General features: G+C 36.6%; 1 protein-coding gene across 3 annotated transcripts in view; it reads left to right on the top strand.

Moving 5' to 3' along the window:
* Positions 1–20,284, top strand: part of AVL9 (AVL9 cell migration associated) — a 41,592-nt gene that overhangs the window by 13,763 nt on the left and 7,545 nt on the right. For all 3 annotated transcript variants that reach the window (XR_015257929.1, XR_015257930.1, XM_086742994.1), the window contains exons 2-13: positions 1,989–2,109; positions 4,309–4,394; positions 5,978–6,049; positions 6,821–6,910; positions 7,277–7,343; positions 8,019–8,059; positions 9,176–9,214; positions 12,413–12,482; positions 13,148–13,695; positions 16,173–16,307; positions 17,698–17,917; positions 19,338–19,455. Coding sequence is in view for 1 of the 3 variants with exons in the window: in XM_086742994.1 (XP_086599120.1) it covers positions 1,989–2,109; positions 4,309–4,394; positions 5,978–6,049; positions 6,821–6,910; positions 7,277–7,343; positions 8,019–8,059; positions 9,176–9,214; positions 12,413–12,482; positions 13,148–13,695; positions 16,173–16,307; positions 17,698–17,917; positions 19,338–19,455 (1,607 nt within the window). In the remaining 2 variants the exon portion in view is untranslated. The remainder of the gene's footprint in view (positions 1–1,988; positions 2,110–4,308; positions 4,395–5,977; positions 6,050–6,820; positions 6,911–7,276; positions 7,344–8,018; positions 8,060–9,175; positions 9,215–12,412; positions 12,483–13,147; positions 13,696–16,172; positions 16,308–17,697; positions 17,918–19,337; positions 19,456–20,284) is intronic.

Raw genomic sequence — 20,284 nt, 5'->3', positions numbered from 1 at the left:
GCAATGATGTCTTAGATCCTTACTTATAGTATTTTCCCTGTCAAGAATGGTGCTTTGAAGGTATTAACTGAAATCTAAGGGACCCAGGGTTTCTTCTGTATTTGATGGAAAGAAGCTCCTGCAGAGGGTAAACACGAACCCTTCTCTGTTGGCCATGCAGTGAAATAGAGTACCTGATTCAGGACATTAGTGTAGATGCTTCTTGACAGTATCTATGTTTTAAAAACATAGGAATTGTGCTTTATTTATTGCTAGGGTTACTCCTCGTGCAATAATTCTATAAACAGTGTTTTCAGCCAGCCAGTTTGAATCTGGATAGCGTGAAATTGTATCATATAATCCTCTTCTCTATTGCTGATATTTACATGAAGCTTCTAACATTTTAATTTTCTTAGTCTGTGATTTGAAAAGAATAGCAGGGAGTTCTCAGGATTTATGTGTATACTAAATGGCAGGCAGTTTCTCAGCTCCTTGTATGGATGCCGATTCCAGTGTTTGTCTCTCCGTTGGAAATCAGATATTCTTCTACTTTGCTTAATGGCATATTTTGTTTAAAAGGCTGTATGGATTCTTGATAATAACTGCACATCAGAGTCTGGATTTCTTCCTCCTTCCTCTGACAAAATTAATCCATTTTCTATTGCATGTCTTTTTTTCCACCTCCTTGCATAATTATTCTTTGGTTACTTACATTTAGCTCAGGACTTTGGTTATTCATCAGACCTGTATTTTTTTGTGGATATTTTCAAGATCTCTTTTATAATACAAAGAATAAGAAAACTTGGAATTGACACAGCAAGTAAGCAAGTAGCAAGGCTGATTTCTGGTGGCGTTTTCTTGTCTTTTGTGCTTTTTTCCCAAGTTGGCAACAGTTGTGGAAAGAGTGACACCATGTGTTAAGGTGAAGAATTTCACATTCCTTGATTTATTTCCCATTTCTTCATAAGTACTCTCATTCTTTACAATGTTTTTATTTTATCGTCCATCAAATGTTAAGATTTTCTGTGTGCTTGCTTTGTCATACTTTTTTATTTTCCATGCATGCATACGTGGAAAATTTCCATGTGTACATTTTACAGTTCACCAGTTCATAGCTAAATGTCCTTCAAGAGAAGTTATGATATCTTTAAACAATTTCTTTTACTGATAAATTTGTCCTTAGATTTTTCTCAGTAATTTTAGAAATGCACATCTGGAAAAAAGAGTTGGTGAAAGTGGCTGGAAACCCAGAGGAGTCTCCATAGGAAAAGAAGATGAAAGGGTACTACTGTGAAGATGCTAATTATGAGATCTCCAGTAGACATGTAGTGTAGTGCGAGGAATAGAAAGGTCGTCTCTAATACTAGGACAAAGAGGTTAATGGCAAATAAATGAAAGGTGAAAGTGAAAGGCAGGATTTCTTGGGGAAAGAAGGAGATACTTTAGGCCTACATGTAGCACTTATTGCAGTTAAGGGCATAAAAATATTTAAAAGTGGTATTTTGCTGTTAGTGTAGTTTCTGAGATTATTCAGTGTCCGGTAGGGTAAAATAGAGGCTTGCACATATTAGTGTTACCTGGTCATGAGCGCTTGAGGACCTGAGAAGCTAAATCTGATTTCAGGATGTGTGTGCCCCAGCAATGACCCCTGCTGATGTTGCAGGTGCAGCAGTGTGCTGATGGCTGTGTGCATACAGGGGAGAAGGTATTCAGCTGCTGGGTGATGTCTTCTGCTTCAACATCTGTTTCATGTTTCTTTTGAAGAAAAGGTACTAGGCTGGATGGAAGCACTGTAGAAGGCAAATCTGCCCAGAGCCTGTCAGTTAGGCCACACATGAGTCAGTCTTCGAGTGCTTTGGAGGAAGAGATAAGGAATGCTAGTAGGAAGAAAAACTTTGTTTCATACAATTGCTAAAGAAAAGGTGCTAGGCTGAATCACAGAGGCTTGCTTGTTTGGTAACAGTAACGTAATCTCTCTGACTCCTCTCTGTTGCTGTTTGTTTGTTCAGGTTGAATTTTCCTACCCTCCCCTAAAGCATGGACAAGGACATGACAGCCACAGTTTACCAGAGGAATGGAAATACTTGCCATTTCTCGCCTTACCGGATGGCGCTCACAACTATCAGGAAGGTAAGAAACAAGAGAGGAAGTTGTATGTTCTGCTTCTACTGCAATCAAAAGAAAAATCCTGGTATCTGAACAGTTGATCGTTGATTCTTTTCACTAGTAGACTTCCTGTACTTTTTGTTTAAACTGCAAAATACATTGGCAATGATATGTTGCTTCAGAGTTTAAAGTGAAAGTAGATCATAAAGATGTACCTCTTGCATCAGGAAATCAGATGTCAATAAAAGCTTAAGTGTTACATATCACTTGTGCGTGCAAAACAAGGCTACCAACTTTCTCAGAAGCTCTTTGAAGGGGGAATAATCTCTTGAGTAAAACCTAATCCAGTTTTGAGGTAAGGGAAAAATGAAATTCTAAAATTTGACTTTGTAATGTGTATAGTCATTATAATTTATTTTTTTTTCCCGTCCACTAATTTAGAGATTCTTAGAATGACGTATTTTGAAAACAGAAAATGTGAAGTGCAGGAACAGGAGCTTTAGTGTATTTGTTAGCAGAAGGAAGACAGAATAATTCCTTTGTTAGGTAGTTACGAGCAAGTTCACTGCAGGGTTGTTGTTGGGTTTTGTTTGTTTGTTTAGGATTGCATTTATGTCTTTGTTCGTTTGACAGCAGTTCATTTCATTGCCGTGACATTTATATACATGTTGAGTTGTTTCATCTTTTTTTTTCTGCAGAGCAATGAACAAGGAAGTCACTTAAACTTTCACACTTAAAGTGAAATCACAGAAACTCTATAATGTTACTTTTAATATGATTTTTTTTTTAAACTTGATGTACTTAGCTTCCTAATTCTCCAGCTTCCAGAGACCTCATTTGGAAGCCGAGGAAGTCATATCAAAATAATCCCCTTCCTAGCAGCAGTAAGAGTCTGATTCTGCTCTGGGTTATGATTTGTGTTCAGTTTCAGTGTTATTAAATATGTAACAAGAAGTAGGCTACATTAAAAGCTAGGAAAATCTTATGTAGCTGCACTTACCTATTCTCTCTTGGCTCAGTACCATCCCAGTTAGTGCTCAACTTTGAGCATTTTTATGGCTGCACTAAGAGATTATCCATGTGTATTTTTTGGTAAGGAAAAAAAAAAGACTTGGCAACAAAACGGATATATATGCTTGTGTTTTGTAGGCAAGAATACACATGAACTTGAAACAGACAAATATTTTTCAGATAATAATTATCTATTCAGAAAATAATAATTTATTTTTTGAGTTTTAAACTAATTCCCACTGATAGTTGCATTTTTGCAAAGAGAACAACTTAGTCTTAAAGGCTTTCTAAAACCCTAGATGATCTCTGTAATATAATTAAACTTGTTCAAGGGAATGAGCTTTATTACGAACAGTCCCTCTTTCTTTTGGACTTAATGCATATGAGATTCTCTCTCCTGTTCATTTTGTTGCTATGAAGCAAACAGAAAGTTAATAGCTGGTTTCAAAACAGATTTCATGTTTTGGAAGGCAAATAGTCATAATGTCCTCTCCTTTACTTAGGATTTGGCAACTTCTTTGCAGTAGTAGCAAGTGTGTGTGTATATGTACATGTGTATGTATCTTGACCCATAAAAGCTTTTCTCTTGTTACAGAGATTATTGTCTTTCATGTCACAGTTGCACAGAGACAGTAATTATTTTGTGTGAGACTAGGATTCACAAATCCTTCTTAGCATAGTGTTGCTGGTGCATGGATACCTACTTTGGCAGTGATAGCAGCTACTCTAATCTTTCAACCCTATTTATCCTCCTTGGCGGGTTTTTTCTTTCCCCTGTCTTCATTGCATTTACCTTCTTAATGGCATCACGCTCCAACTGCATGCTTTGCCTCATAGTGCTTTGTCTTTGCTCCTCCACGTTGAATTGGAAAGCAGCATGCCTGTAGGTTTCAGTGGTGTTTTTCTGCTGTCAGTAGCTGCTTCTGAGAATCTGTCAGTGGACTTATAGAGCTTAGTCAGGCTGAACATGAGGCTGTTGTCAGAATATGCATATTGGCACAGCTGAAGCTTCTACAAAGCATCTTGCAATTTGGAAACAAACCTGAGTACAGGCATAGCTTTATAGATGACTGCTTTCTTTTTTTTTTTAATCTCAGAAAATAAGTGTGTCGATATTTTCAGCAGTAAACCTTTTATGAATAAGTTATGCTGAAAATAAAAAATACTGAACTCTTGTTAATGCGTTATGAAACAATCTTTTCTTTTTCGTAGATACCGTGTTTTTCCATTTGCCACCAAGATGTGGGGATCGAACTACAGTATATGGCGTCTCTTGCTATCGGCAGATTGAAGCGAAGGTAACTCTCTGAGTTTTGAATTATATTAATGAAATAATAGACTTGATGCATTAATGACCCTAAAATTCAGTGGCTTACATTACACCAACAGTGGAACTGCATGATCAGCTTACATTAAAAATCTATGAAAGTGTACACAGTAGATAGCTACAGAACTTGAGAACTATTTCTTTCCGTTTTGTCAGCAGGCATATTGTGATCTTTTGAAATGTTCAAAGCGATTGAAAAACATGTTTTGCTTCTTGAGAGCTAACCAGGCATCAGCACCAAGTAGCAAAATGAAGCTGACAGTCTGTCAGGCAGCCAAGTCGTGCCTCCAGGAAGTAGGCCTCTTGGGTGGAAAAAGTTGAAATTTCTCTAGTGTGTGACCATGAAGAATTTTAGAGTATTTCTTGGGATCTGATGATGCAAGGGTAGGAATATTTTTCTTCACCTCCCTCCTATGTTAAAAGTACACTTGCAGAGTAGACCAGAATCTTTCCATTCATTTTAGCTGCTTGCCAATATTGAACTTTTAGCAGTAAAGCTGAGAAATTCATGAAAGCTACGGTGTGCACCTGATCACACTGACGAAATTGTGTACTTGAACTACAGGAATCTGCCCATATTTTCAAAAGTAATAACAGTAGTATGATCTGTGCACTTACATTTGAGAAGTTCTTACAGATCTCTTTAAAAATTAGTCCCTTTTCCAGTGAAATGCCAAGAGTCTGGAATACCATGTGAATTTGATTTTTAAATGAGTCTTGTACTCAGAAGATGTAAATGATGTATTCTGTTTTAATCTTAATCATACCTTGGTTATTTTTCAAGTTCCTGTTTATGCTATAGGAGAAATCTTACACATGCACATTTTAACTGTTTCTTTTGAACTAAATCCATGTTGATTTTAGTTCACTCATTATTTTTGCAGCCAGCCTTCACTGTATTCTGTGATTAGAATCTTACTCTATTTACGATGCAATAACTTGGCTTTATTGTGCTCTTGATTCCAGTTTACACTGTTTAGTAACCAATTAAGAAGATAAATAGATATTTTAAATGAACTCTTTGGAACAAGTAGAATATAAACTAATGTGTTTCCTATGACAGCTCTAGCACTCTTTCCATCTGTCCTTTTTGGTGTGTGGGCTGCAGTCTGCACACTTGCTGTTTTGTACAGTTAAGTGAATCACTTTGCTGTATTTCTGCCCCCATCCTTTCTAGGTCTGACTGAGAATGTAGTTGATTCTGCAGATGATACCTCTTTCATTTTATGAGTGGCTCAAAGAAAATCCTTGAGTGTAAAGCAAACAATTTCTAGGCAAAGACTTTTCAACGTGATCCATTTTCACAGATAATGTTAGAGGAGTGATGTTTTCTGGCTTCTCTTCTGTCACATTACCCTGAGTTAAAATGTCGTAACCTTTTTACAGGGCTATTGCCTTTTCCTCACACTAGTGTCTTTTAAACAGTCCTCTGCCTATCATCACAGCTGTATTTGGGTCTTTGCTGTGCACACTGAGATGAGAACACAACTCTGACATATTTTGACATTGTGTGTAAAATGTGGGTAAAAATACTGTAACACTTCTATTTCTTAGGCATTAAAAGTACGGCAAGCAGACGTCACCCGAGAAACAGTACAGAAAAGTGTCTGTGTTCTCAGTCAGCTGGTAAGAATGTTTGACTCCCCAAACACTTTCAAATAACATATTAAAAATTATTTGTATTCTGTTTTCTTATTTGGAACTTTTGGCTCCAAACATCTCTCTTTAAATCATTACAGAGGGTAACAAAATACTGAAACAAAATTGAATTGGAAGGCTATAGCATTTGAGTCAGCTGCCTTGAATTGGTATCTCCTTGTAAGAGTAATTGTAAAAGTGTCCGTCTGTTGTCAAGAACTGGGATATCTATTTGCACTTTTGATTATTTTTAAGTGCTACTAACTTTATTTCAGGGAGTAAAGATTAAGGGGTTTGACCATTGTAATAACTGGAGAGAGTGGCTACTGACAACTGTGAAAGAGGTTTTAAGACAGTCACACATACAGCATGCTCTTGTTTTGAAGGAACATCTTGTATTTCTATCTATTTAGCAAAAGCAATTAGTCACCAGGCAGGGAACAGAAATTCTTTCTGTGCTTACAGCTGAAGAAAGAACTCTTACTGGAGCTGCCTGAGCAGTGTTAAAGGAGGAGAGTACTTTTGCAGAAAGGTGTTTGGTGATAGTATGGTATGTGCAAGTGAAAAGAAAATAGAATTATTGTCATTTAAAATGAGCACAGGAGAAAGAAGCTGAGAGTTAGCAACTAAGGACTTTCCCTCCATGAACTCTGTGTAATATGTCTGTATTGCAAGATAAGAATGGGAGAAGATTGAAGTTCAAAATGAGTGACTAAATAAGTTTTCTTCACTTGCTTTTGTGTTTGTTTCTCTTCCAAGCCTTTATACGGGTTACTTCAGGCAAAGCTGCAACTCATTACACATGCGTATTTTGAAGAGAAAGACTTCTCACAAATTTCAATTCTAAAGGTAACTTTTCAGTAATAGCCACACAGAACAAAGCTTTCAGTGTATGGCTATGGTGTTTTTAATCATTACTCAAATATTCCATTTGCATTGGTCATTCAGTTATTCAGCTCTTGTAATAACTTAATGTGAACTAAATAAGCTACGCAAGTCTGACAGAGGGTCAACTTTCTGATTTGTAATGAAATACAAGAATGAGTGTGATTGTCAGCCTATATCTCCATTGACTCCATTAGTAAAATTTTACTTTCTTTCTGGAAGAAGACATTGAAATACCTGAATAAGTGAATTTTATTTATTCTAGATTTTGTGTGACCATGTGCCATTAATGGCTTCTGGGTTTTTTTGCCTTTGTTCTAACTTTTACAGGAACTGTATGATCATATGAATACTTCCTTGGGCAGTACTTTGCTAGAGGGGTCACAAGTTTATCTTGGTAAGTGACTTTTATTGTACAAACAGCAGAGATAATACTATGCTAATCAATGCATTCCCTTCCTGAGCTAATTTGTTTATGTGGCTTAACAGATTAAGCACCAGAGGTCTGTGTGCCTGCACAATATTCTGTTAGGCATTTCTTTATTAATGGATTTAAATAAATGTGAAATAAATGTAGCATTGCTCTCATAATTGGAGTTAGTTGTAGGTTGAAAGCCATGTTACCTCTTGACCTAACAGTCTGACAAGCAACTGCTTGGCTGCTTTTGGTAAACAGTACCTTCTTAATTTTTAGATGGAACTATTTGATGGTGTGGGATGCTTAAGCTTTCATCTGCCTGTTATTTGGGACATCTCCCATTTGATTCTGACTCTTCCCTGTGTTTTCTGAGTGCATGGTGTAGTATTTACTTCAGTGTCTCCATAATGCTGTGTAGCAACCAACAAGAGTAGCTCAAAGTGTGACTATTCAAGTTGTTATTGTCTCCACTGTAGATTTAACTTTGGCTTCTACTCAAAAGAAATAATTTTATATGAGTTCTGCTACTGAAATAAGAGGTTCACACAGAATGTATAATTGGTGTCCTGCTCCCCTTAAAATGGAGCCAAGAAGTAAGTTAATATCTCTACTAGCTATAAACTGTAATAATTGCTCACTTTTCCGGTATCTCAGGTCTGTCTCCTCGGGATCTTGTTCTTCACTTTAGACACAAGGTAGGTGTTTTCTGCTACATACATGAAGTACAGCACTTATTTTGTGGAGTAAAATACTCTGTGAGGAACTCTGAAATAAACTTCTCTAGAAATACCTGAGCTAGGAGTAAGACTGTTTCCTAAGTACTTCTGGTTACAGCCTCCTGATTTCCCTTCCCCTTCCACCTACTTAACTTCAGTGAAAGTAGGTCCCAGACTGAGAAGTGTATCTGCTGGATTCCCTGGAGATTTCTAGGTTTGTGTGACATTTCTTTAGTCCTATCCCAAAGTGCAAGTGATATCTCAGTTACGGTCTTGTTTCTATTTTCCTGGTTCTAGTCAGATGAATGTGATAGAAGAATATTGCTAAAGTCCGTGCAGACACAGTTTGGAGCGTTTTTCCCTTTATCTTGTGATTTTTGTAGATTCTGCCATCAAAGGACCTGAGGGAACTTGCACCTCTCCTTCTTTTTCCTAATGGATATTGAAATTGAGTGTGTATCCTATAGCTAAGGTACAAACAGCATGTCAAATCTTTTATTAACTGAGAGGTGTCAAGGAAACAAATTTGAGAATCAGGATTTCATGGTGTATTTGCACCTGCTCAGTAGATTTTGGGGATTGAACGCATTTTTGTTTAACTTCATGTGTCTGCCAGTCATGCCCCAGAAGCATCTCTGTTTTTCTTTGAGTGTAAAGGGTCTGGACAGCCACTTCTGATCTAGATGCTTCATCTGTAGATGCTTAAAATTAGGTGAGGGGAATGCTGTTCTTGGTATTTTGCTGGATTCTTTTCTATATTTCTGTTGAGGAACTTCTTATGTTTATGCAGTTTACTCTTTTTTAAAATTCTAGAATTACACAACATGTTTTTACTTATTATCTTTGTATGATTCAAATTACACAGCTCTTGTTTGTGCAGGTTTTTCTTTGTGCATCTCAAATGCTATTTTAAAATGAGTGCTTAGGTGGAGAAAGGGTATTGGAATGCTGGCTTTCACTGGTTAAATGTATCTGATCATTTCATAGTCATGCAGTGATTAAGATGAAATCTTGAATAAGCGATTGGGCTTGCACAGTGTTTTTGATAAATGGCACTGGTTCACTCACCATGTTTTTCATTTTTGTGTTTTTCAGGTCTTGATCCTTTTTAAATTGATTCTTCTAGAGAAAAAGGTAACGTTTTGTAGGCTGAGGCAGGTAATTGAAATAGAAATGCAATTGTTAAGTTTTTTTTTTTATGAAGTTATGTAGCGTATACTAGTGAAAAATGAATTAAAGTAAAATGAAGTAAAATGAAAGTGTCTGAAGTCATATCAACAACTTTGTACTGCCTCAGAAGCAATGCTGTCATAGACATTTAAGTGGAGTATGCAAAATGTACAAGCAGATGTGAAATAGTAGATACATTTGGTTTCTTCTATGTATACATTAATACCCTGGAAAAAGAACTTTCCTTGAAATGACTATGTGTCAGCTCCTGAACACATTTTTACAGGGATTTTTTTTTGTTTGTTTTACTTTTTAAAAATTTTTGCTTAAAGTTTTGTTTCAGTTTCCCAAATGTCGTTTTTTCTTCAGTGAATTTGCTGTGTTAAAACCCAGCTTCTTCAGAGTGCTGAGAAGGAATATTAGAATTTTCTGTTAGTTGCAACTGGAAAGTCAGTGGAACTTAATCTATAAGATATCAAAACAGTTGTGTTGGGGTTTTTTTTGTTTTTTTTTTTTTTAAGTCTCTATCCAAGGCCTAGGTATCTTTTGTGAGGCAGTAAATAGAAGTAACAGCTTCTCCAGGAGCTATATGCTAAAGACTGCTATATTAAAGGCTATTGAAAAGGTATACTTGAGAAAATATTATGATACAGAAAGAGTACACACGTAGAAATGTATATGCTCAAGACGTGATAGGCCAGTTTTCTGCCAAAAGTAATTTAACACATTCTGAAAGTCTACAGTGATTTATTTATTTATTTGTTTGCACTATAGATGGAAAAAGTATTTTCCAGTTAAGGTTCTATAAAGTATCTCAGCTGATTTGTTTAAAAACTTAAAATAGCATTTCATCAGGTCAGTACAGCACTTGGACATACATAAACAAAATACTTCACTGAGCTACTGAAGCTGCTGAAACCACAAGACATAAATGCACAGGAAGAGGGGAGACAGGGGGTTTCCCAGCCATGTTCATATGACTCAAACATATAAAATTGTTTTGAAAATAACTGGATACTTATTGAATAAACCTGCAGGTTGTTTTGTTTTTGTTTTTCCCTGAGCCCAAACAGGAAGACAATACTTGCAATTTCAAAAGGAAGAATTTTGGTTTTCTGGCACTGCCTGTTTTCTGGCAGATGTTAAGGTTCCAGAATAACTGTGGGACTCTCTATGTTCAAAGACCTTAAATATAATGTGCAAGAAGCCACTAGTAATGCCAGTTTTCCTTCAGTTGAAAAATGCCTTAATGCCACAGACTGATTTCCTTTAATCCTTAGCAGTTTAGTTGATGCCTCTCCGCAGATTAAAGGATTTATTTATTTATTTATTTATTTATTTATTTTCCCCTCTCAGCTGTTATTAGGCTGGAAGACTACTTCCAGATGATGATGATCATTTGACTTTCTGCTGCCAGGACCACCCAATTTGCTGATGGAAATGTTGTAGGCCATATAATGGGGTTAGGAGGGTTAAGAAGTGTACACTCATCTAGACAGAAAGATGGCAGAGGGACTTGGTGGAACAAATATATGTGTGTGTGTGTATATATATATACTCAAGACGTACTTGGCTTAAGTAAACAGTATACCCAAACAAAAACCTAAACTGGAATAGATTTCTTGAAAACAAGGTACTTCTTTATAGACTCAATTAGTTCTGTAGGCTTAAAAATAAGATTGACTAGGAATGCATGGTATCTAATAATCTAAACCTGTAGGTGTATCATAGGGTTTCTGTTGTAGTTCCTTGCTGTTATATCATGCATCTTTTATACATGCATGTTTTAGAGCAGCATCTTAAAAGAAGTTAGACTTTTTTACTCCCATTCAAGTCAGCAGAAGCTCTTTTCTCAGGTGAGCCGCTTGTTCTTTTCATCATACTTTTTCTGTGGCTGTTGCAATTTGAATTCACCTATCTTGAACGTAGAAAAAATAAAAATTGTACAAGATAGTATACATAATGTATTTCTAGCTGAGGCACCATTAAACATGGTTTCATTTGTGTTAGAAGCGCATAGGTCTTTCTCTTGGTTTCATCAAATCACTAGCTTGTAGACTTGCAAATATGAGTGGATCATGAGTTATTATTCATCAGTTACTTCTAAAGTGTCTTCCAAGCTTACAGCTGGAGTATTTTATTAAGTCTAAGTCCACAAACTTGTAGTTTGGATTTCATCGTATACCTATTAAATGGACCTGCAAAGTCATCAAGTTAAATCATTCCTTTGCGTTGTGGATTCATTGTAATGCTTGTGTATTTTTTTCTAGTATTGTGCTGCTTGAGGATGTGAAAACAGTATTGTTACGCAAGTTGATATTTCTGAGGGTTTTTTTTGTTTTGAGTTTGGTTTTCTTCTTTCTTCCCCCCCGAAGGCCTGTCTTGGAGGAACTCCAGTAGTAATATTCAGTCTGCCTTGTGTTCCCTCTTTCATTGCTAGCCTTTGGCACTCCCCTTTTGAATTCCTAACTAATTTTCTAATCTCAATCTCTCTGATTTAATTAGGGAGATTGTGTTTTCCCATGTTATGCCTTAGGAGTTTTACTGAAGTTAGTATCAGTCATGTCTTCTATTTCCAGAAATTTTTTTTTTTTTTAATCATAGGCAGATACTTTTAAGAAATGTATGCTGCATTTATGCTGCTTTTCACTTATCTACATATCTTTAATATATATTTTCTTAGAATAGGTGGTTTTGCATAGATTTTTTTTGTCAGAATTCTGGAATGGAGATTATTTGGCCTCTTTGATTTATAACAGAGAGATTTTGATGTACTACAAATGAACAAGAATTTATGCAGCGTGCCAGGAACAACTTTTTTTCTGTCAATCATTCAGTAGCTGGATCAATTTGGGAAAAAATGCGAATGATTGACAAGTATATATTACACACGCATGTATAATATATGTATTAGAAGTATTGTAAAACACAAGTATACAATAGACATTTAAATATTTACTTTGAACTGTTACAAGAGCTTTTGTTGGTAAGTAGACTTTCTAAAATAAAATAAAAAGCAATGCCTTGAATAGTTTGCATGTGTTCTGTCTATCTTTGTCATGCTTAAGTGTAATTTTATTTTTCTCGTTCTCTCCTCCCTAATTCCCCTTTTCTACTCTTGCATGCTCTCTTGCCCCCTACTCCTTTCCCTTCTGCCACCAGGTGCTGTTTTATATTTCTCCAGTAAATAGATTGGTGGGAGCTCTGATGACTGTCCTGTCACTCTTTCCTGGTAAGAAGAGAAGCTTGGACTTCTTTTTGTATGCTTTCTGGTGATAACTGAGATTGACTGTACTGTTTGATTTGGAAAATAACTTATGTGGCAATAGAGTTATCTTGGTATATTGCCTGAAAAATGAGTGACTTGTGTGTATGTACACAGATCCCAGTACTAACTACTTTCACTCTATGCATTATTTCTTGTGCTTCATCAGAGCCACTGGTTCTTCTGTATTGCCTGTGGGTAACATACATGGCACCCTGAATAAGGCACACATTCCCATCAAGTTCCTTAAAAACCAAAAATACAAACCTCTCTCTCTCTCCCTTCTATATGCGCGCCTCAAAAAAAAAAAAAGAAAAGAAAAGCAAAAAAAAAGCAAACAAAACCAAAATCCTTAACTTTGCTAATTTTTAGCTTCTAACTAGTCGTCTCAAAGCAAAAAAAAAGTTGGGGCAGATTCTTGGGGAGAGAAAGTGTTGGCTTTGGTTTGGTTTTGGTTTTGGTTTTTTGGTTTGTTTTTTTTTTCTTAACACTCACCCTCTCCCTCCCCAAAGTAGTGTTTTAAAATACATGATTTCCACTATGCACACAAGAGCACTTTGTTAATTGTCTTCAATGAAAGTCACTTAATTTCTTTTGAGATACTGATATTCATGTGCACTGTCACTTTCCAGGTATGATTGAACATGGTCTTTCTGACAGCTCACATTATAGACCAAGAAAGAGCATATCAGAGGATGCTGGCTTGCAGGAAAATACACCACGGTTAGATGACTATGTTTCTGTGTCTGCTGCTGATACTTCAAATACAAACTTACGAATGGGAAAGGGCGGCAAGAAGATGACAGGAAACCATTCGCTAGAAGGTCAAAAAACAAACGTGCCTTTCTCCCAGTCAGAGAAGACTTGCAACGGAGCTCAGTCCTCCAATGGTACTGTGCAGCGCTTAAAAGTTCCTTCGCGCAGTTCTCCTGCATCCTCTGAAAGTGACTGGGAGACCTTAGACCCTAGCATTTTGGAGGAGTCTAATTTGAAAGAAGGAGAGCATGAAAACACAGCATCAGAACAGGCTGAAAGTCTTCCAAGCAAAGGCATAAGCTCAGAAAGCCTTCCAATTACTGTGCAGCCCCAAGCAAATACAGGACACGCGGTGCTTGTTCCAGGACCGATATCTGGGTTGGAAGAGGACCAGTATGGTATGCCGTTGGCTATTTTTACAAAGGTAAACATGTTGTTCATGATACCTGGTAACTCACAAAGACTTCTGTTTTTTCAGAAGTGGCTAATAATTTTGGTTACTCAACTCCAAATGGACAGTAGGGTACTACAGAACATGTAAGTACAGTCTCTAGCAAGTGGCTGTGTTCCTAGGCAGGTAGAAAGTGTGAGTCCATGTCTGAGAGGGGTGTGCGCACGCACACATGCATTCCACTTTTCTTTTCTGTGTGTACTTACATACTGTTTTCAGTTCTACGTGATGATAACCTGCAATTCCACTGTGGCTAAGAAATTACATTTATCAGTAACTGCTGTTTTCTTTCACTCTGAAGAATTGTTGATCTAACCTATATGGGGCAAGATCAGAGTACTTAAGAAGTGTTTAAATACCTTTATCTATAATCAGAATCTGAAAGCGGTATTTGAGCTGACACTGTGTTTTCCTCTTCTATAAAGACATACATACATATATATATATATATAAAAAAATAAATGTGTATGTGTATATATATGCACAAAATATTTATATAAATGTGTGTATATATACAGACAAATATAAAAATACATAAAATACACGTATATAATTTTACCCTTCTTTTACATGGTAACTGTTCCTGGTTCTCTGTGGCTCTTGCCCTGTGCATGATGCTGAGCTGCTGAATTTTAAACTTGTGCTGATGCCTAACTGAACTCCAAATATTCCGGAGTCTCTCAAAGGACTTTGGTGGGCATTGTCAGATAACAAGCAGTACATTTACTAGGGCTGGTTTCCCATTAAAAAAAAATGGGGAAAATGTGTCCCTTTTTAAAGATGCTTTTATCAGTAAAAAAAGTGATATAATACATTTGTTTTGGTTTGGTTTTAACGTCATAACGTTTTAGATGAACGTTTGCCCAGAAAGTGGGAGATTCAGATTTCATCCAGCTGATGGGGTTCAAAGTGTTTTTTCTTCCTTTGGGAGTGCTTATTTGCATTTCCTTGCAGAGCCCTGTATTTGATAATAGTGTTTGAGCTTCTCACAATAACTTTTATTGAAAACAGTACATTATGTGGGCCCAAGTGAGCAGCTCAAATGTCATTGCCCTGTGTTGCCTCACATTTTTGAAAAAGATCTGCAGTCTAGTGTTTGTCTTCATGGTCTGTCTAATCAAAATAATAGCCTGCAAATTGTGTTTAGTCTAGTTCTGTTGAAAATACTAGCTTGAAAGCAAGAAGAAAATACTTGATAAGGGGACCTACGAGGGCAAACTTACTTTGCTACTAAGCTCATAAAATGGAAAAGTAAACAATTTTAAGGAAGCTGACAGCTTGTACATGTTTACCTTCTGTTTCACAAAGGCACTTTTAATTTGAGTTCATTCAATGTAATTAAAGCAGAAAAGGCTTTACATCTCTAAGTTATCAGAAAAATGTGATTCAAAGTTACAGTTTAACCACTCACTGGAAAGCTTCAAGTCTCTTTTAGAGCTCTTATCTCAGGGTTGTTTTATGCCACACCATGAAAAGACTAAAAAATTTGACAAATTTGAATGGGAGAGGATTTTGCCAGATAGCATAATACTGTAGCCAAGTAGACCAGAGCATAAAGAAAAATAAGTTGTGATACTGATGTCTTTAGTACCAGTTCTGTAAGATCTAATACTCAATTCATTTGCACTCTTTTAAAAAAAAGAATGGAACATGTTCATGGAAATAAAAGTTATTACACTGACAGATAAATGTGGATTTGGGAACTGACACTTGATACTTCAAATAGTGAAAGATTTCCAGGACTTTGCTACCTGAGTGTACAGTAATTAAACCTTCCTTTGTCAGGTTCTTATGCCATATTTTTTGAAAATTTTCCATGTTAGGTTGGTGACTTTTTCCCAAATGTTTTGGGGTTTTTTTAATTGGAATGTAGGATGCTGGATTAACAAGCATAGAGTGGCTAAAAAGCACAGTGCATTGCTTTCTGTCCTGTTATTTCTTAAAGCAGGCATGCATATGGTTATAAAAAATGGATTGCTATCTCTGGAGCCTGGAAATCTCCATCTACGAAGTGTGGATAGCAGTCTGTAGCTTTCCTGCATTACCTGCTTCAAGACTACCAGAAGCCATCAAGTGGAGAGATGAACTTTTATCTCTATTGTCATATTGTCTCTGAACTGACCTGAGACCTCACTGTTGTTTTATACTGCTTATTCTATTGCCTGATGAACACATTTGATTACTGTCCTTTGCATTGTATTTCAGTTTCAGTCCTGAGACTGAGAGCCAGCAGAACCTCTTGAAAAAATTAATTCATGTGGAATCAGATTGCATTGCTTTGCAGATATAATGTAGCAAAACAATAGATAATCGTGGCTGAAATTGTAATAACCAAGGTTCGTTCTGGGTGGAATGTGCTGGCTTTTATTAGGAAAAACTCTGAATATAGAAAACTTTTTTTTTGAGGCAGGGGCTTTATGTTAATCCTCTAAATATCTCTGTTACTTTAGGGATACCTTTGTTTGCCATACATGGCACTGCAGCAGCATCATCTCCTGTCAGATGTAACAGTCCGAGGCTTTGTTGCAGGAGCCACCAATATCCTGTTCCGTCAGCAGAAACATCTGAGCGATGCAATTGTGGAAGTATGTGCCTTTGCATTTGAACTTCTTGAACTGGAGAGAGGGGTGGGGAGGTGAAGCAGAGGTTGCATTTTAAATATAGCTTTAAAATGTTATGTTTATGCCCAAATTTTTAATTACTTCCATATGAAATAAATTCTTAAATGCAGAAGCTTATTAAATTTGTATCATTTGTTAGGATGGAATTAGATAAGCTTGCAAAACCAATACATATTTTTCTCTATATTCTTATTTCCAGTATTTTAATTTGCAAAATTTTTATTTTGTTCCTGGTGTAATTTTACTTTTCACGTCATGGGCTTTTTTCAGAACTTAGTAGTAAGGTCTTCAAAAATAAGTGCTCGCAGCTGAGAAACAGAAATAGTTGGATAATACTTGGTAACACATTACTATTGACTTCCTTCTGATTTAATCAAGAGGTCAAAAAATAGCATCTAAGAAAGCACTGTGTCAGTTCTAGCAACTAGATACAACTATATAATCAGCATTGGATAACTTAAGATAGCTAATATATGTAACCAACTTAATAAACTGAAGTGATAATCAAAGAGCCACTAGGAAAATATATGCGAGCACCAAACTTCCGCTGCCAAATCCTGTCAAATAAGCAGATTTTACTATGTGTGTCCTGGTTTCAGGCGGAATAGAGTTAATTTTCTTCCTAGTAGCTAATATGTGTTTTGGATTTAGTATGAGAGGAATGTTGATAACACACTGATGTTTTAGTTGTTGCTGAGTAGTACTTACACTAAATCAAGGACTTCTCAGCCTCTTATGCCCTGCCAGCAAGAAGGCTGGAGGTGCACAAGAAGCTAGAAGGGAGTACAGCCAGGGCAGCTGACCCAAACTGGCCAAAGGGATATTCCATAATGTATGACATCATGCTCAGCATATGAACTGGAGGAAGTTGGCTGGGAGCTGGCCATTGCTGCTTGGGGATTAGCTGGGCATTGGTTGTCAGGTGGTGAGCAGTTGCATCACTTGATTTTCTTGGGTTTTATTTCTCTCTTTTTGTTGTATTCATTATTGTTGTTGTTATTATTTCAATCATTAAATTATTCTTATCTCAACCTACAAGTTTCTCTTACTGTTACCCTTCCGGTTCTTTCCCTCATCCCATTGTGGGGAGCAAGAGGGTGAGCGAGCGGTTGTGTGGTGCTTAGTTGCCGACTAGAGTTAAACCGCAATAATGTGCTGGGAAGATGATGAAATTCTGGTCGTATTAGAGGAATATCTGATTTTCTGAGAATGGTTAATTCATTATTTGTTCAGCTGTTTGTTTCGTCTTGGTATTTTGGGGGACTGTGGGTTTAGATTTAGGGAGCAATATATGGTAGCATATATAAACAGTTTTCTTTAGATGAATGTTTACCCTTGGAATTATTTCAAACAGATAGAAGATGCTCATGTACAAATCCACGATCCAGAACTCCGAAAGATCCTGAACCCAACAACCGCTGACCTGAGATTTGCAGATTACTTGGTGAAGCATGTAACTGAGAACAGAGATGATGTTTTCCTTGATGGCACTGGATGGGAAGGAGGAGATGAGTGGATCAGGGCTCAGTTCAGTGCTTATCTTCATGCGCTGCTTGCTGCTGTGCTGCAACCAGGTAGAGCAGATACCTTGTCTAAGGACTGATACGAGAGTGGGTGTAATAAGCATTTGCTCTGTTGTGTTAAATGTGTGGTCTGTTATTGGATTTCCCTCTATGTAAAGCTTCATTTTTAGGCTGCTTTTTCAGTTGTCCTTGGCTATTCTTGTTACTCTTTAACAAGCTTATTACTAATTCTTACTTCACAGCCTTACAGGTGCTTTCTTTTTTGACTGTCTTTGTCTCCTTGATTTAATTAAACTTTCTAAATAAGTAAAAGTACCTGAAACCCCATGTATGATGAGACTTTTACAAACGTGGGTGTCTTACAAACTCTATTGCAACCTGATTTTGGGGAACTAATTGGACTCCAGGAAACATGAAGTTAAGTGGCTGTCTTTAGGAAGGCTTTAGGAGGCTGTTCCATCTCTTTTCCCCTTCCTGTCATGGTCTTAAGTAGGGCTTCAAGTAAGTGAAAAGTGTCATCTAGGGGGTTTATAAGTTTGTGTTTTCTGGAGCTCAACATTTTTGTCTTAACTTGGAGGGAGTTCTCTGTTCCAGCCGTTTGTGCATGAATATAACTAGAAGAATCAGTGGTTTATTTGTGGAAAATGTTTAATTTGACCAGCACCGACCCTGACTAATCCTGACACTTTCATCATGATTATTCTCTGTTCACATCAATTAACTAATTCCGACCTTGTTCTCTGGTATTTGTGAGAAAACATGGTATTGAGAAACGGATTTTAGAGTCTGGAAGATGCTAAGTTCTTTATCTGACAACATTTAGTATTTTAAGATTATTACCTTGTTGATACAAAATGTCAGGGTTTTCTGGAAATTCATACTACTTCACTGGTTGGTTCTAAAACAATTTCCTATACCCTTCCATGTTTTAAAGGGGGTGTTGTTATTTTAAGTTTATTCCGCAGTAGTTCATACCGCAGTTTTGGAGTGGATTTGGGATTTACTGAGTTTGGATAAGTAATAATGTAGTACAGCAAAGCCCAATGTGTCTGACCAAGACCGATGCAAATTATGTTTTTGTTCTTAGTTGCTATATGGCCATTTTCTCCCCTTTCCTGTCTTTGCCTAGAGAATAAGTCAAGAGGCCCATGTTGGGATGACTTTTTTTTTTTTTTCCAGTTGAGCTCTTTACTTAGAACTTTATAAATGAATTAAAAATAAGAAAAGTATTTTTAAAGCTCTTTTTATTTTTTTTCCTCCTCCTGGCTTTGTATATTTGGGACATTTCAGAAATGTTTTATTATTTTCATTTTAAAGTGCCCAGTTCTTAGTACTAGAGTTTTCATTGTCTTTGATTTGGTAAAAGCCTGGAAAATTTTAATTTTTCTTTACAAGAAAAAAAAAGTAATTTGTCTTATATTACATCTCTAATGAATTGCTGCAAATTCTCATCTTTATTTTAATTTATCAGACAATGAAAAGACTTTATCAGACTTTGGAATGGCATTTGTAGCAGCCTGGAAAAATACCCACAACTACAGAGTCTGGAATAGCAACAAGCATCCAGCTCTTGCAGAGGTAAATTCTAGGTAAGGAACTATTTATTTGTTTGTTTGTTTGTTTATTTGACATGGAAAGCTCTTAGTATGTGGAGTCAGACACATTATTCTGTAGAATTAGTGAGTTCCCTTTGTTCCTTCTATAAAAGCCTGAGAGTGGAACTTTGGGGCCCTATTCTGTGTATTTCTGTTCTTCAATACCTTCCTCTAATTATGTGCTATAGTTTTATGAAGAAAAAGATATCCAGAGTCAGGAGAAGTTAAACTTTTTCAAGTTGATTGTTGGCTGTCCCCAGCTGTAGAAACTTTGTCATTCCTTAGGAATTGTCCTCAGATGGTTCAGCTTTTTTTTAATTGCTTCCAGGTGTCTAGGGAATAGCTGTGTCCAGGGTTGTCATTGATGGGGATGGAGGGGAGCTGTCTGGTTTATGTTGCACCTTCTATATTTTGGATTGTTTTATGTGTATTTCCACATCAAAAGTTAGCTGATGCCAGGCTTGGTAACACTGTTGGCTGTGCATATGTTTTGTTTAGCATGGGTTATTACTCTACTGCAGGAAGTTTTGTTTGCTTTTGTTTTTTCAGCTTCTGTAGTCTCAAGAAGATTTTCTTTTAGACCTACAAAGCTCTTTTGGCCTACTTAAGGGATCATTTTTCTTTTTTATTTGTTCTCTGTTGGTAGAAGGAGGTGCCTCTGCCTTAGTGTGAAAAGATTGTGAATATCTAGTCTGTAAATAGAAGGCACCTGAATAGTCACTGGGACCTAGCCTTCTGTAAAGTGATACAGTAGTGTATCTACAAAAGAAGTTGTTTTTGTAAGCCGCAGAGTAGTACAACTAATAATTGTGTGATACAGATT

Source organism: Chlamydotis macqueenii, chromosome 2, assembly GCF_036417535.1.
Source record: "Chlamydotis macqueenii isolate bChlMac1 chromosome 2, bChlMac1.mat, whole genome shotgun sequence".
Lineage (NCBI taxonomy): Eukaryota > Metazoa > Chordata > Aves > Otidiformes > Otididae > Chlamydotis > Chlamydotis macqueenii.
Note: the sequence above shows the minus strand (reverse complement) of the source record. Positions and strands in the feature narration are given on the sequence as shown.